The sequence below is a fragment of the Eptesicus fuscus genome, chromosome 12 (genome assembly GCF_027574615.1).
Source record: "Eptesicus fuscus isolate TK198812 chromosome 12, DD_ASM_mEF_20220401, whole genome shotgun sequence".
Lineage (NCBI taxonomy): Eukaryota > Metazoa > Chordata > Mammalia > Chiroptera > Vespertilionidae > Eptesicus > Eptesicus fuscus.
In genome coordinates, this window is record NC_072484.1 from 40544066 (window position 1) to 40557701 (window position 13636).

At 43.2% G+C, this 13636-nt stretch overlaps 1 protein-coding gene across 1 annotated transcript in view; it reads right to left on the reverse strand.

The window, feature by feature from the left end:
* ATP8B1 (ATPase phospholipid transporting 8B1) overlaps positions 1-13636 on the reverse strand; it is a 111239-nt gene that overhangs the window by 23755 nt on the left and 73848 nt on the right. The window contains exons 12-15 of the mRNA XM_054724149.1: positions 13267-13457; positions 9309-9517; positions 7890-7933; positions 7079-7235 (exon numbers count right to left, since the gene is read on the reverse strand). Of these exons, the coding sequence (XP_054580124.1) occupies positions 7079-7235; positions 7890-7933; positions 9309-9517; positions 13267-13457 (601 nt within the window). The remainder of the gene's footprint in view (positions 1-7078; positions 7236-7889; positions 7934-9308; positions 9518-13266; positions 13458-13636) is intronic.

A 13636-nucleotide genomic window follows, 5' to 3' on the forward strand; every position in this document is an offset into this window, starting at 1 on the left:
CATGGTTTATTTCTAACTATAAACAGTAACATAAACTAGGAGTTTAAAAAAATTGGCCAAGAATAGGAAAAATATTCCCATCATCACACTTAAATTAGAGGAATAACAACACTGACATTTTGTTACAATTCCTTCCAGTCCTTTTGAAAAAGCCTTTCTTTCCTTTTTTTGTTTGTTTTATTATTACTATTATTATATTTTTAAAAATCTTTATTGTTGAAAGTATTACATATGTCCCCTTTTTTCCCCCATTGACCCCCTCTAACCCCCCGCCCCCCGCACCCTAGGCCCTCACCACCCCACTGTCTGAGTCCATGGGTTATGCATATATGCATACAAGGTGAAAAAGCCTATTTCTGTAACAGCTTCTATCAGCTAATCTAATAATAGACAAATATGCAAATTGACCGCACCTTCGCTACACTTAAGCCACGCCCACCAGCCAAGCCACGCCCACCAACCAATCAGGACGAGTATGCAAATTACCCCAACAAAGATGGCGGCTAATTTGCATATCAAGACAGCTTTGAAAGGGGGGGAGGGGAGGAGAAGGGAGGAGCGAATTCAGGGCTGGGGGCGAACGGAAAAGCAGGCGGGCTGGAGGAGAAGGCGGGGCGGGTGACAAGGGCGGGGCGGAGGCGGGGCTGGGGGCAAATGGAAAAGAAGGCGGGCTGGAGGAGAAGGCGGGGCGGGTGACAAGGGCGGAGCGGAGGCGGGGCTGGGGGCAAATGGAAACGCGGGCGGGCTGGAGGAGAAGGTGAGGCGGGGGACAAGGGAGGAACGGAGGCGGGGTAGAGTGCAGCAGGAAATCCTATTGCAGGATTTTTCCTGCAACGGGAAAGCTAGTTCTAAATATACACTTATATCCTGAATATTTTAACATTATATTTGAGTATGTTACCATAGCTTTAAAAATTTGTTCTAAACATAATTTTAGTGAAAGTTAACATGTCACCATATTCTTATTTTAGGTACTTAGTTTACTTTCAAAATTTTTTCTTCTCAAAAATAACACTGTAATAACCTTCTGTATGTGTGCATAAAACCTCTGGCTTTATATTCTAACTGAGCCACACTTAGTATTTCTTAGCAAAATACTAATTTAGAGAATCTTGATAATTTTTAAGCCTATTAGTATATATGACTCATTTGTTTTCCAAAAGTGTTGTTCATATTTATCTTCCCCTCTAGAAGAGTGTATTCACTTTAGCTATACTCTCATATTGGAAAAAAAAAAAAAACAACCCTCACAATTCACCAATATTTTTAAGTATCTTTATGTTTTAAAAGTTACATAATGGCGCTCCGGCCACTGTGGCTCAGTTGGTTGAAGCATCGTCCAGTACACTGCAAAGTTGTGGGCTCAATCCCCAATTGCGGCACATATGGAAGGCAGGCAATCTATGTTTTCTGATATTTCTTTCCCTCTCCTTCAAATCAATAAGCAAATCCTTGGGTGAGGATTTTTTTTAAAGTTACATAATGGAAAACCGCCTTATAGTCACAACACATTTCAATAATAGAAGTCCGTCTCCCCATGTGGAGTGCAAGTGTGTACTATCTGGTCCCATGTGTACAGACCACAAAACTGACCAGGCTCACCTGTGCTATTCAAAGTGAGGACAGTAGTTCAGTAGTTACCCTTGGAGGGGCAATGACCGGAAGGGAACACAAAAGGAACTTCTAGGGGAGTCATAACGTTCTGTTTTAAAAAATCTTAAGTATTTGTGACAAAAGAGTATTCAGTTTGTGAAATTTCATTGAGCTATACATGCTTGTCTCTGTATACATGTTGCACTTAAGTAAAAAGTTAATAAAAAAAACAACAACCACTCTGCCTATCCAAGATTTTCTATTTTTCTACTCTTTTTTTTTTTTTTTGCCTTTTTTTCCATTGAATTTATTGGGGTGACATTGGGTAATAAAATTACACAGGTTTCAGGTGTACAATTCTATAACACATCATCTGTATATTATATTGTGTGTTCACCACCAGAGTCAAGCCTCCTTCCATCACCATTTCCCACCCTCAATACCCTCTTCACCTGCCTCCACCCCCTGGTTTTCTACTCGAGTTCTTCTGCCTTAAAGCAGGAAAAAAGTATTTCTGTGGTCAGATGAATTTTACAGAAAAAGGCATTTGGTCTTCCACCAAGGTTTGCCCAGGATGCAAGCCATGGGTGGATGGGCAGCGTTCCCCACCATCAGTCCACGTGGAAGGGGAGGAGGCTAGGGCGTGAAGGGCTGGAGGTAGAGCTGAACACCTCTTCCCTCCCTCCTTCCTTCGCAATGCTGCACAGATGGTTCCCTCTAATTAAGTCAGTGTTAATCACTTCCTAATTAGTAATTAAGAAATGATACTTTAGGTTCTCTCCCTCTCTATTTGTTCACCGAGAAAGTCATACAGCAGGAGTGACGAATGCCACTTACTAAATCCAGCCATTCTACAAACACACACACACGCCAGAGGGCAAAATATTTAACCAGAGCTAAACAAGCAGCAGTGAGAACACAGCACCGCCCCCCACCTCCTCCACCAAGAGTAGCAGGAACGAGATATGAATATTGCATCATACGGATGGCAAACTTATTTCCAACAGAGGAAAGAAACACAATGATAAAAGGTGGTAAAGTTCCCAAGAGTAAGAATCATATCTGGAGCAAACACTGATATTTTTATCATTAAAGAAAACCCTTCCATTTTGTTCTAGCAATGGAACCACAGAATTACAGACTAAGAAATGGGAGGAACTTCAGAGACCTGGTCCAAATTCCAATTTTATGTTTGCAGGAAGCAACCAGGACTAAAAAATGATCCTCTGAAACCATTTCTGAAAACTATTTACTGGACACTCAGAGTCAACCAGAAAGAACCTTTCTTTTAAAATAAATGTTTTTTATTGATTTCAGAGAGGAAGGGAGAGGGAGAGAGAGTTAGAAACATCAATCATCAGGGAGAATTATTGATTGGCTGCCTCCTGCACGCCCCCCACTCAGGATTGAGCCGGCAACCTGGGCATGTGCCCCGACCAGGAATCCAATCACAAGAACTTTTAAAGATGAAACTGATGGAAATAAAAAAAATGCTCACACTACACAAATCCCATTTCTCATGACACTGATTTCATAGCTTCCTCTGGTTAGTAACAGCTCCCCCAGTCTTCTGGTCACCAGCCTTGAAACCAGTCAGTCACCTTTCAGATGACTCTTTCCCCTCAACCATACGCCTCTCTTCAAATCACTTGTAGAGTATCCCCCACTGTCATGGCTTTCTCATCTTTCTCAAAGCCCCACACTAATCCAGGCCCTCAACTTGTGCATCAACTTCCTACATCTCCCCATCCAATCTCCTAAAGCATAGCTGTCTAATCCTGGTGCACCCCAACTTAAAGACTTTTGGGTAAGGAAAGGCCTCCAATTCTTTCACTCGCTGCTCTCATGTGGCCTCTGACGGAGGCAGGAGTGTAAGATAGCCCCAAGGTTCCACACATCTTCTTCCAATTATTCAAGCAAACACTAATGTAGGTACTGCCGGGAAGGAATTTTTGCAGGTATAATTAAGATAAAATCAGTTGACCTCAAGATAGGAAGATTATCTGGGTATTCCCAACCCAATGAGGTCAATCATTAAAAGTGACAGGGCTCCCGGCCATTGTGACTCAGTTGGTTGGAGTGTTGTCCTGTATACCAAAAGGTTTCAGGTTTGATTCTTGGTCAGGGCACATACCCAGGTTGTGGGTTCTATCCCTGGCTGGGGCACGTGTGGAAGGCAATTGCTAGATGTCCCTCCCTCCCTCCCTCCCTCTCTCTCTCCTCTCTCCTCTCTCTCTCTCTCTCTCTATCTCTCCTTCAGATCATTAAAAAATAAACTAGAGCTCTTCCTAGTGAGAGATTCAAAACATAAAGGGGTTTGATGGAAGGGAGACACTTCACTGCTAGCTTTGAAGATGGGGGGAGGGAGACCTCTAGGAGCAGAGAGCAGTCCTGACAGCCAGCAAGGAAATGGAAACCTCAGTCCAACAACCACAGGAACTGAATTCTGCCACAAGCTCACCTCTTTTAACCTCCTACACTTGGAAATCCAACTTGTCTCCATTCTCAGTAACTTAGAACAAATGCCTGTTACATACAGCTTGGAAGAGGACATTGAGCTCCAGATGAGAACATGGCCTGACCTTGACTTTAATGAGATCCTGAGCAGAAAACCCAGTTCTGCCATGCCCAGATTTCTAACCTAAAGAACTGTGAGCTAATGAGTTGAGTTATGCCAATTCATTACAGAGCAATAAAACACCAATGCAGCCTCTCCACACTTGGCTCCCGTTGTGCCCCACACGTGTTCAACACTAGGGCCACACAAACTCTGCTGAACTAGTCAGATATTGTGGTAACATATATATATATATGGGTTTCCTCCTTCCTCTTGTTGACGTTATGTATAATAAAGGCTAACCCAGTGGTCGGCAAACCGCAGCTCGTGAGCCACATGTGGCTCGCAAGCCGCGGTTTGCCGCTCTGTTGACTAATGAGTTTGCCGACCACTGCGTAAGGCATTACCCTTACCCAGAAGTTTTGACTTCAGGTTAAAGACATTAGTACATTATTAAAATGTTTTTTAAGTGTTTTTTCCCTAAGGCAGTGGTCGGCAAACTCATTAGTCAACAGAGCGGCAAACCGAGGCTCGTGAGCCGCAGTTTGCCGACCACTGGGCTAACCAATCTCTATTATTCTTATAAAAGAGAGAAAACAGCAGCAAAAGACCACACACACACCAGCATAGCGAAATTCAAAGAGGACTCAACTAGAATAATGGGTAGGTGCTCAGGCAGTTCCCTGTACTTTCTGGGTCTGAATTTCATTCCCTATAAAAATTGGAGGAGTGCCCCCAAGATCCCTTCCAAGGGAACCTTTCAAGGTATCAATGCCAAACTAGTTATTCTTTTAACCTTCTGGAAATCCAGCTTCTCCATTCTCAGTGGCTAGAGCATGTGCCTATCATCTACTGTGTGAGGAAGGATTCCTCAGGATGTAAAACACTTTGCCTTAGCGGAAAGTGGGACAAAGAGCTGCACAGTGTTAGGTGGGAAGAAACTTTGAACTCCTGCCTTCTTCCTGCAACACAGAGGAAGCTGGTGCTCAGACAGAGTCCCTCTCTGTACTAAGTGTTATGACAGGAACCCACACTGGGAAGGCCCATCTCCAGCACACAGTCCAGGACTCTTCCCATTATATCCCAGGGGGAGGGGAAGGAGGAGAGGAGAAGAAAATAGAGAAGATTAATGCACAGTTGCCTAAGTTGGCTGGTTGCCTGAGTTAGCGCTGAAAATGACACCACCACACACTAAAAAAAACTCCAAAAAACCCTCAGAGAACAAAGCTGCTTAACAATATCATACTTGATCCCCTTTATAGGAGTGAAATGTGCTTGGCTAGTCAAACAGACTTCGACCTGTGCTTTGGTCACCGGATGTCATCCCTCTTTATCTACCCCACTTTGCCTGCTAATAGCCCCTTCCATGAATCTACCCCAATTTGAATTCTACTGTTATCTCTCTTTATTGCCCTATTAGATTCATCCTTGGAGAATGGGTTCCTTTGAAACTTACTGAAAGATATTACAAATGGCTTCTACAGATTTAGTCTTCAATGCATATTCCTTCTCTGGAGTTCTAATACCTGCTACATACGAAACCCCAGGGCCAGAAAGCAGGAAGGGACCATCCTATGCTGCGCTGATGAAAAGTGGAGAGTTGACAGGCAGACATGCCAAAGGGTTCCTTTTGCTCTTTCTATAATGTGCATGTCTTTCCAGATAATTTGTCATACATTCACATGTGAGAAAGTGAACAATTTTCTTAGATTCTGGATAAACTTGCTGAGACAAAGCTGGCACAAGTTGCACTTCAGAATTCTGCAAAGGATTTATAATTTATGTTTAATATTACAGGGATCTTTCTGAACTTTTTTTTTTTACTGGAAGTGAAAATCTTGGGTCCTGATTAATTCTAATACCAGTATTACTATCAGCAATAAAATTAACTAGTAAAGTTTTAAGATTTCTTTGCAGTAATTTTTGTTCTTAGAATAGATTCCATTAAGGATGTACAAATAGAATATTATAGTCAACATTCACTTGGAATACTTTTTTTCTCTGTATGGACCTTACCAATATGAAATAGAAATAGGCCCTTTAATTTAAAAAATGTAAATACAAGCAGTGTTAAGAAATTGTGTTTAGACTCTTAGACACTATTTAACTGTTTTTCTAACTATATTTGCAACAATTTTGTAGGTAAATATCTTTAAGTATATGTTTGAATTCTTAATGTAGACCAAAAAACTGTTGCTTCTTCAATTTAGTGGATAAAAACAAAAATTGGCATCAGGTTAAATTAAATATTTTGGGGGAACACAGGATACTTTTTTCTTTTGTTACTATACAATAGTAACATAATCATCATAGAAGAATAAAAGACTACAGAAAATAAAAGAGTAATAATAATAATTCTGTAAAGGAGCCTATAAGTCAGCTTTGCTTGTTCCCGGGCAAATGCAGATTCATTATGCTCTTTCAAATGAGAAACAGGCACCTTAGAGAGGGGCTTTGACTGATATTATGTTTCAAACCCTAAACACATCTGAATCTAGAAAAGTCTGTCTCTGAAATTATCTTGTAGAAAGATTGTCCATGTTTAAAGTCCACTTATGATCCAGATATGGTTTGACTCTTCATTCTCAATAAACCATGTAAGTAATAATACAGCTGAAAGGATTTTGACCCTCCTATTATAATTCAAGAGTCAACCATTTCTTCCAGTGATAAGATTTCATTTTCAAAGTGATAAGCGCAACTGGAGCTACAGCTGTGGAGAAGATACCAGTTCTCAGAGGCCGTGACCTTGTTTCATGCTTTGCTACCCCATCTACCATGTAGCGGCAGGTGCCCCTGAGTGCTCACTGCTCGAGTGTGAGACAAACTTCTCAAACTGCTTCATACACATTTGAGTCCCAAAAGCACATGTTACCTGTAAACTAAAAAACTGGTCTTTAATATCGGAGGTACAAAGAAAACACCCACCATCAATTCTATCCACCATGACGGTGTGGCAGATTGCAAGCAGGAAGAAGAACTGTCGCACTTCCGGCTCCTTCCCTGACTGGATTTGCTCGATGAGATAATGGTCATAAAAGGCGAGCTTCCCATCTGCATATGGGTTCCAGCTAAAATCAACTTGCTAAAAGAAAGAAGTGGAAAAGGCAAAGAAAATGTGATTTAAAAAACCCAACAATTTGGGCTTAGCATATGATATGAACTTTTATTTGAAGCTAAGTCTTTATGCAAAAATCACTGTAGGATTTCAACATATTCTTAACTGTCAAAAAGTTCACACCTGTCTTAAAAGATACCTTGTGGGTTGGAACTATGGCTCCCAAGATACCTTGTGGGTTGAAACTATGGCTCCCAAAAGTATGTTGACGTCATAGCCCTTGCTACCTGGGAATGACCTTATTTGGAAAGAAGGTCTTCACAGATGTAATCCAGTTAAAATGAGGTTATACTGCGTTATGGTGGACCCAATCCAAAGAAGGGACATTGGGACACACACAGGACAACACCATGTGATGACAGAGGCAGACATTTGCAACCCAAGGAAGACCAGGGATTGTAGGCACCTATCAGAAGGTGGAAGGGGCAAGGAAGTGTTCTTCCCTAGAGCCTTCTGAGGGAGTGTGGCCCTGCGGACACCTTGCTTTCAGATTTCTGGCCTCCAGAGCTGTGAGAGAAGACATTTCTGCTGTTGTAAGCTATCCATTTTGTGGTAATTTGTGAGAGCAACCCCAGGAAGTAAATTCGCACCACCACCGATTCCTTAAGTTAAAGGACTCACCTCTATTTTGCTATGATTGTGTTGAGAAGCATCCCGATGGTCTCCTGAAAAGCAAATAGGACAAAACCAACTGGGTCTCGGCCTGTGTCCAGAGTTCCCTCCTCACCCTGCTTTGGGTCTATGTTGGTGGTGGTTCTATGGGTTTCATAGCCTATTTCTGGACAACCCTTGAGTCAAAAATGGTTTTTACTTATATTTTTCAAGAATTATAAAAATAAACAAAGAAAAATATTTGATATAGTCTGCATATGGCCTGCAAAGGCTAAGATATCTCCTATCTGGCTCTTTATAGAAAAAGCTTGATAACTCCTGGAGGTTCAAACAGGGTGCCTGTGTCCTCTATGCTGCAATGTCCTCTGGGCCCAGACCATGTCCTTTGAGGCTCTTTACCTCCCCCAGCTCAGAAGGCACTGTCAGTGGGCACACGATAGTCACTTCCTTAGCCCCTCCGGTATCCCACCTTTCTTACAGATATTCGTTAGTAAGAACACATTCCTAGTATAAAGTTTGCTACAAGTGGAAAGCATACAGTGTTCTTAAAGCTTTTTTTTAAAAAAAAATTGTATTAAATAAAAGAGCACTCTAATTGAATATAGTATTATCCTTAATATTTTTATAAGTATACAGCACATTTCAAAATATTAAAATGGAAATCAACTTAGAAATAATTGTGGTGAAATAGACATAACATAAAATTTACCATTTCAACCATTGTTAAGCGTACAGTTTGGTGGTATTAAGTGGTAAACTCACTGTTGTGCAACCATCACCACCATCCATCTGCATAACTCTTCATCTGGTAAAACTTAAACTCAGTTCTCACTGAATAATAACTCCCTCTCCCCAGCAACCACCATTCAACTTTTTGTCTCTAGAAATTTGACTACTCTAGATAAGATACCGCATATAAGTGAAACCATACAGTATTTGTTCTTTTGTGACTGGCTCCTTTCACTGAGTATAATGTCCTCAAGGTTCATCCATATTGAAGCATGTGTCAGAATTTCTTCCTTTTTAAAACTAAATGTTCCATTGTGTATATATAGCACTCTTTATCTTTTTATCCCTCAACTGACACTTGGGTTACTTCCATGCTTTAACTACTGTGGATAATGCTCCCATGAACATCGGTGTGCAAATATCTCTCTGCATCAATCCCTGCTTTCGATTCTTTTGGGTGTATGTCCAGAAGTGAGACTGTTGGATCACATGGCAATTTTGAGTTTAATTTTTTGAGGGATGTGTGCCTACTTCTGACGGCTGACCCCTCCCACCATGTGTTCCTGATGCCACCAGTGCTCTGGCTTCAGGATTCAGCCCAGGATGAGCACCGGGCTCCGCATTGGGAGGCACTAGCAATGCTGGGAAGGTAGGCTCTGGTCACACATGCCCAGGGGCTGAGGAACGGCTTCCACTCACCATATATTTGCCCATTGATGCAGCACTTTTTAAAGGTCATGATATTTTGTGTGAGAGTCCCTGTTTTATCAGAGAAAATGTAATGGATCTGCCCAAGCTGCTCATTCAGCGTCGTGGTTCTTGCCTTTGCGGGCGTGTCCTTCTCAAAGTAGTACATCTGCAGGTCCCAGTTTATGAAGTAGCTCTGTCCAAGACGGATCACTTCCACACTAGGAAGACAGAAGATTACTTTCAACAGAATTCTCAGATGCGAGTTGGCAGATGGTGGATTTTATCCTCACTTGTACGTACAGGAGTGAGCTGCTTACCTACAAAGACACAAGCCAGGAGGTAGCCCATGTGCCCAGCTTCTGGGTTCTCCTGACCAAACATACCTTTCTCTAGGTTTAGGGCCAAAGTACCCTTCTCATTCCCACTCACTCCTGAGCACATCCAGCCATGGCCACAGTGCCCCATGTTCCAACACAGCCCAGTGGGACGGGTGACCTGGTGGCATGCGGAGGGCACCATGTGGCTATTCTCACTCTCTTTTCTCTCATTCTCCACTGTACTTGGGCACAACTGGAATGGCCATGTTCACCATCACCCCAATTCTAGGGCAAGTTCACCAAGGTTACAGACCCTGCACTCTCTCCAGAAGGGAAAAGGGCTCTTGGCAAATAACTCCTAAACTGTGATTCCACACTCTGAAAAAGCACAGTTTCCCCCTAAATTCTTACAGGGCTATTGAATGTCCAAAATAAGATATTCTAAGAGGGTCATCTCAAGTCTAAAACCCTAAATGATTACATATATCCAGTTATAAGAAACTGTTTACATATCCAGCTAATGTTAAGTGGGCAAAGATGCCTTATAACAAGTTCAACAGATGGAAGGATAACTCCCTTCCTCCTTCCATATATGCTTCCTGAGTGCCTGCTCTGACCAGACACCATTCTAGGTACAGGGGACACATTAGTAAATAAAGCAGACAAACTCCCCACTTTCAAGGAGGTTACCTTCTAATGGAATCCTATCTAATAAAAGAGTAATCTGCAAATTAACCATCACTCTGCTACACCCACAAGCCAGCCCACCAGCCAATCAGGAGCAAGTATGCAAATTAACCCAACCAAGATGGCTGCAGCCACGGAGCAAGTAGGAGGCTTGGCTCTGCTCAAGGCTACAAAGTTTCAATTATAGAAGATAAATAAATCTCAGATACCAGGGCCTCCGCTTGGGTCACCAGGGGGCATGGCCGGCCTGCAAACCACCACAGGCCCCTTGCCCAGGTTGCCCCATGCCTCAAGGGAACCCCCACCCTGATCCGGGACATCCTTCAGGGCAAATCAGCTGCCCCCCACCCGTGCACCAGGCCTCTATCCTATCTAAAAAAAGAGTAATATGCAAATTGACCATCACTCCAACACACAAGATGGCTGCCCCCATGTTGTCAAAGATGGCTGCCTCCATGTGGACACAAAATGGCCACCACAAGATGTCCAGCAGAGGAGGGCAGTTGGGAGGGACCAGGCCTGCAAGGGAGGGCAGTTGGGGGCAATCAAGCCTGCAGGGGAGGGCAGTTAGGGGTGACCAGACTGGCAGAGGAGGGAAGTTGAGGGCAACCGGGCCTGCAGGGAAGGGCAGTGGGGGGGGAGCCAGGCCTGCAGGAGAGGGCAGTTAGGGGTGACCAGGCCTGCAGGGGAGGGCAATTAGGGGCAAACAGGCTGGCAGGGGAGCAGTTAGGCATCAATCAGGCTGGCAGGGGAGTGGTTAGGGGGTGATCAGGCTGGCAGGCAGAAGCAGTTAAGGGCAATCAGGAAGGCAGGCAGGTGAGCAGTTGGGAGCCAGCAGTCCTGGATTGTGAGAGGCATGTCCGACTGCCCGTTTAGGCCCGATCGGGCCTAAACGGGCAGTTGGATATCCCTTGAGGGGTCCCAGATTGGAGAGGATCGGGCCTAAATGGGCAGTTGGACATCCCTTGAGGGGTCCCAGATTGGAGAGGGTGTGGGCTGGGCTGAGGGACATCTGTCCCCCATGCACAAATTTCATGCACCGGGCCTCTAGTCAGATAAATAAAAAGACAAGTAAACACATATCAGGTGGTGAAATTTCTCTGGAGAAAAATCAAAGCAGGGTAAGGAGAGATGGAGACCAACAGGAAACAGAAGTGACATTTAAGATAGAGTGGGTGGAAAGGCCAAGTGATCAGGTGGTGATAAGATGAGCAGAGAGCTGAAGGAAATGAAAGAGCAATTATGTAGATATGTAGTGAAGGGTGTTCCATAAGAGCAGGCATGAAGGTGCTGGCACTCTGGAGCATATCAAGGAGGGAGAGTGGTGGAAGCCCAGGAGGTTTCAGTTGGAGGTGAAGGAGGGCAGAGCCTCAGATTGGCTGGGCCTGTGGGTTATGATGTGGCCTCACTAAGTTTGTTCTAAAGGTAACAGAGCTACTGCAGGTTGAACACAAAGCAGAGATACTATCTGGAATGACCTGATCTGACTCATGCCTTAAAAGGGCCTTTATTTCCAAGAGAAATAAAGAAATCCCAGTAGTCACATGACATGACTTTTTTAAAACCATAACTACACATACAGTTTATTTTATAAATTACATTTATAGTTTTAGACAAAATAATCTGTGTACGAGCTCCCTTGACAAAGGTAAAACTCATCTCAGAGTTTCTTAAAGCCATCTGCAAACAGATGGCTCCCCTGGGCTTTACTTCATGTTAAAAGAACAACAATAACTACATGTAATAAAATTAAAAAACACACAAATGCACATGTAATAAAATTAAAATAAAATAAATGCTTCTAATTACAGGTGTGTATCTGACCCTGTGTGCCTCTATGTTATTATCTACTGGAACTAAAAGCAGACTCTGGCTGCTGAGTACATTTCAAGACACAATCCCTCTCCCCAAGGTCTAAAATCCAACTGACCAGTGACAATGAACTTGGATATTAAAGAAGGAAAAAGTAGCCCTCGATGGCATTGCTCAGTGGTTAGAGCACTAGCCCACACACCAAAGGGTTGCTGGTTCCATTCCTGGTCAAGGGCATGTACCTGGATTGCAGGTTTGATCCCCGACCCCAGTCAGGGCATGTGCAGGAGGCAACCAATCCATATGTCTCTCTCAAATTGATTTTTCTTTCTTTCTCTCTTTCTTTCCTTCTTTCTTTCTCTCCCTCTCTCTCTCCCTCTCTCTCTTTCTCTCCCTCTCTCTCTTTCTCTCTTTCCCCCTCTCTTCTCTTGCTCTCCCCCCATCCAGTCCCTCCCTCCCTTCCACTCTCTCTAAAACGACAATGGGAAAAATATCCTCGGGTGAGGATTAACAAACGAAAGAAAAAGTACAAAAGGAAGAAATAGCACAAAACCAGGAGGTTACTTTTGTCAGAGGCATGAGTCTGTCCGTTATTGTGGTTGTGATTGAGATTAGGAATAAAACATTTTGAGAGGCTTAAGGGGAACAGGGAGAGTGGCATTCCCATGGGAAGTTTGTGGCTGGGAAGTCCAATGAGTTTTACAAGGAACGGAAGTGGCAGCGGCAATGGGGGAGGGGAGGGTAATAAGGAAGAGGCAGATAAGACATTAGAAAGGCTCCTAAAAAGGAAGCAATTAAATTTTCCCATGACATCCTAAATCTTCACTTTCTCCCAGGCTCTTTCTGAAGCTTGGGTTTTGGAGCGCACAGAGAAGGGATCTTACTAAGCAAGTGATTACAGGAGGAGGGTTCGATCTCTGACCTCTAGTAGTCTTATCGGTAAACAGGCTGAGATACAAGCTGAGCCTGGCACAGAGCAGACAATAAACTGTTCACTTCCTTTCTCTGCATTCCCCCCAATTCTGAAATGAAAGTTATTTTCTTACTTGTTAGTTATGACCTTTGAAACAATTATTGCTAGAAAGGCACAAGTTGCGAAAATGTACTGTGTTCTTCCTTTAAAGCAAAGGCCCAAGTGTAGACAGCCTTACCTGACATAGAGAGAGATGGGCACCATGGTGTTCAGAACAATGATGTATCCCCAGAAATTGAGGAACCCACGGCAGGAGGGGCTAGAGTCTTTTCCATCATAAAGGTACCAAGAATAATTGCCAACTTGAGCTTCCCAGTAAGCATGGCCAATGGCAAGACCAGCAGAAATCAGGCTTAGAAGAACAAAGATCTAGAAGAAATACAACATTGAAGTGTAGCATTCTGCAGGATTGCCCACTCGGTGCATTTCATAGATACTAACTACTTTACACATTTCTGATAATTTAGTAGCCTGTTAAAACAACACAATTAAAATAGAAACAGTGCCATAAGAATGCTTTGAAAGTCTATTTGATTTCTATGATGATT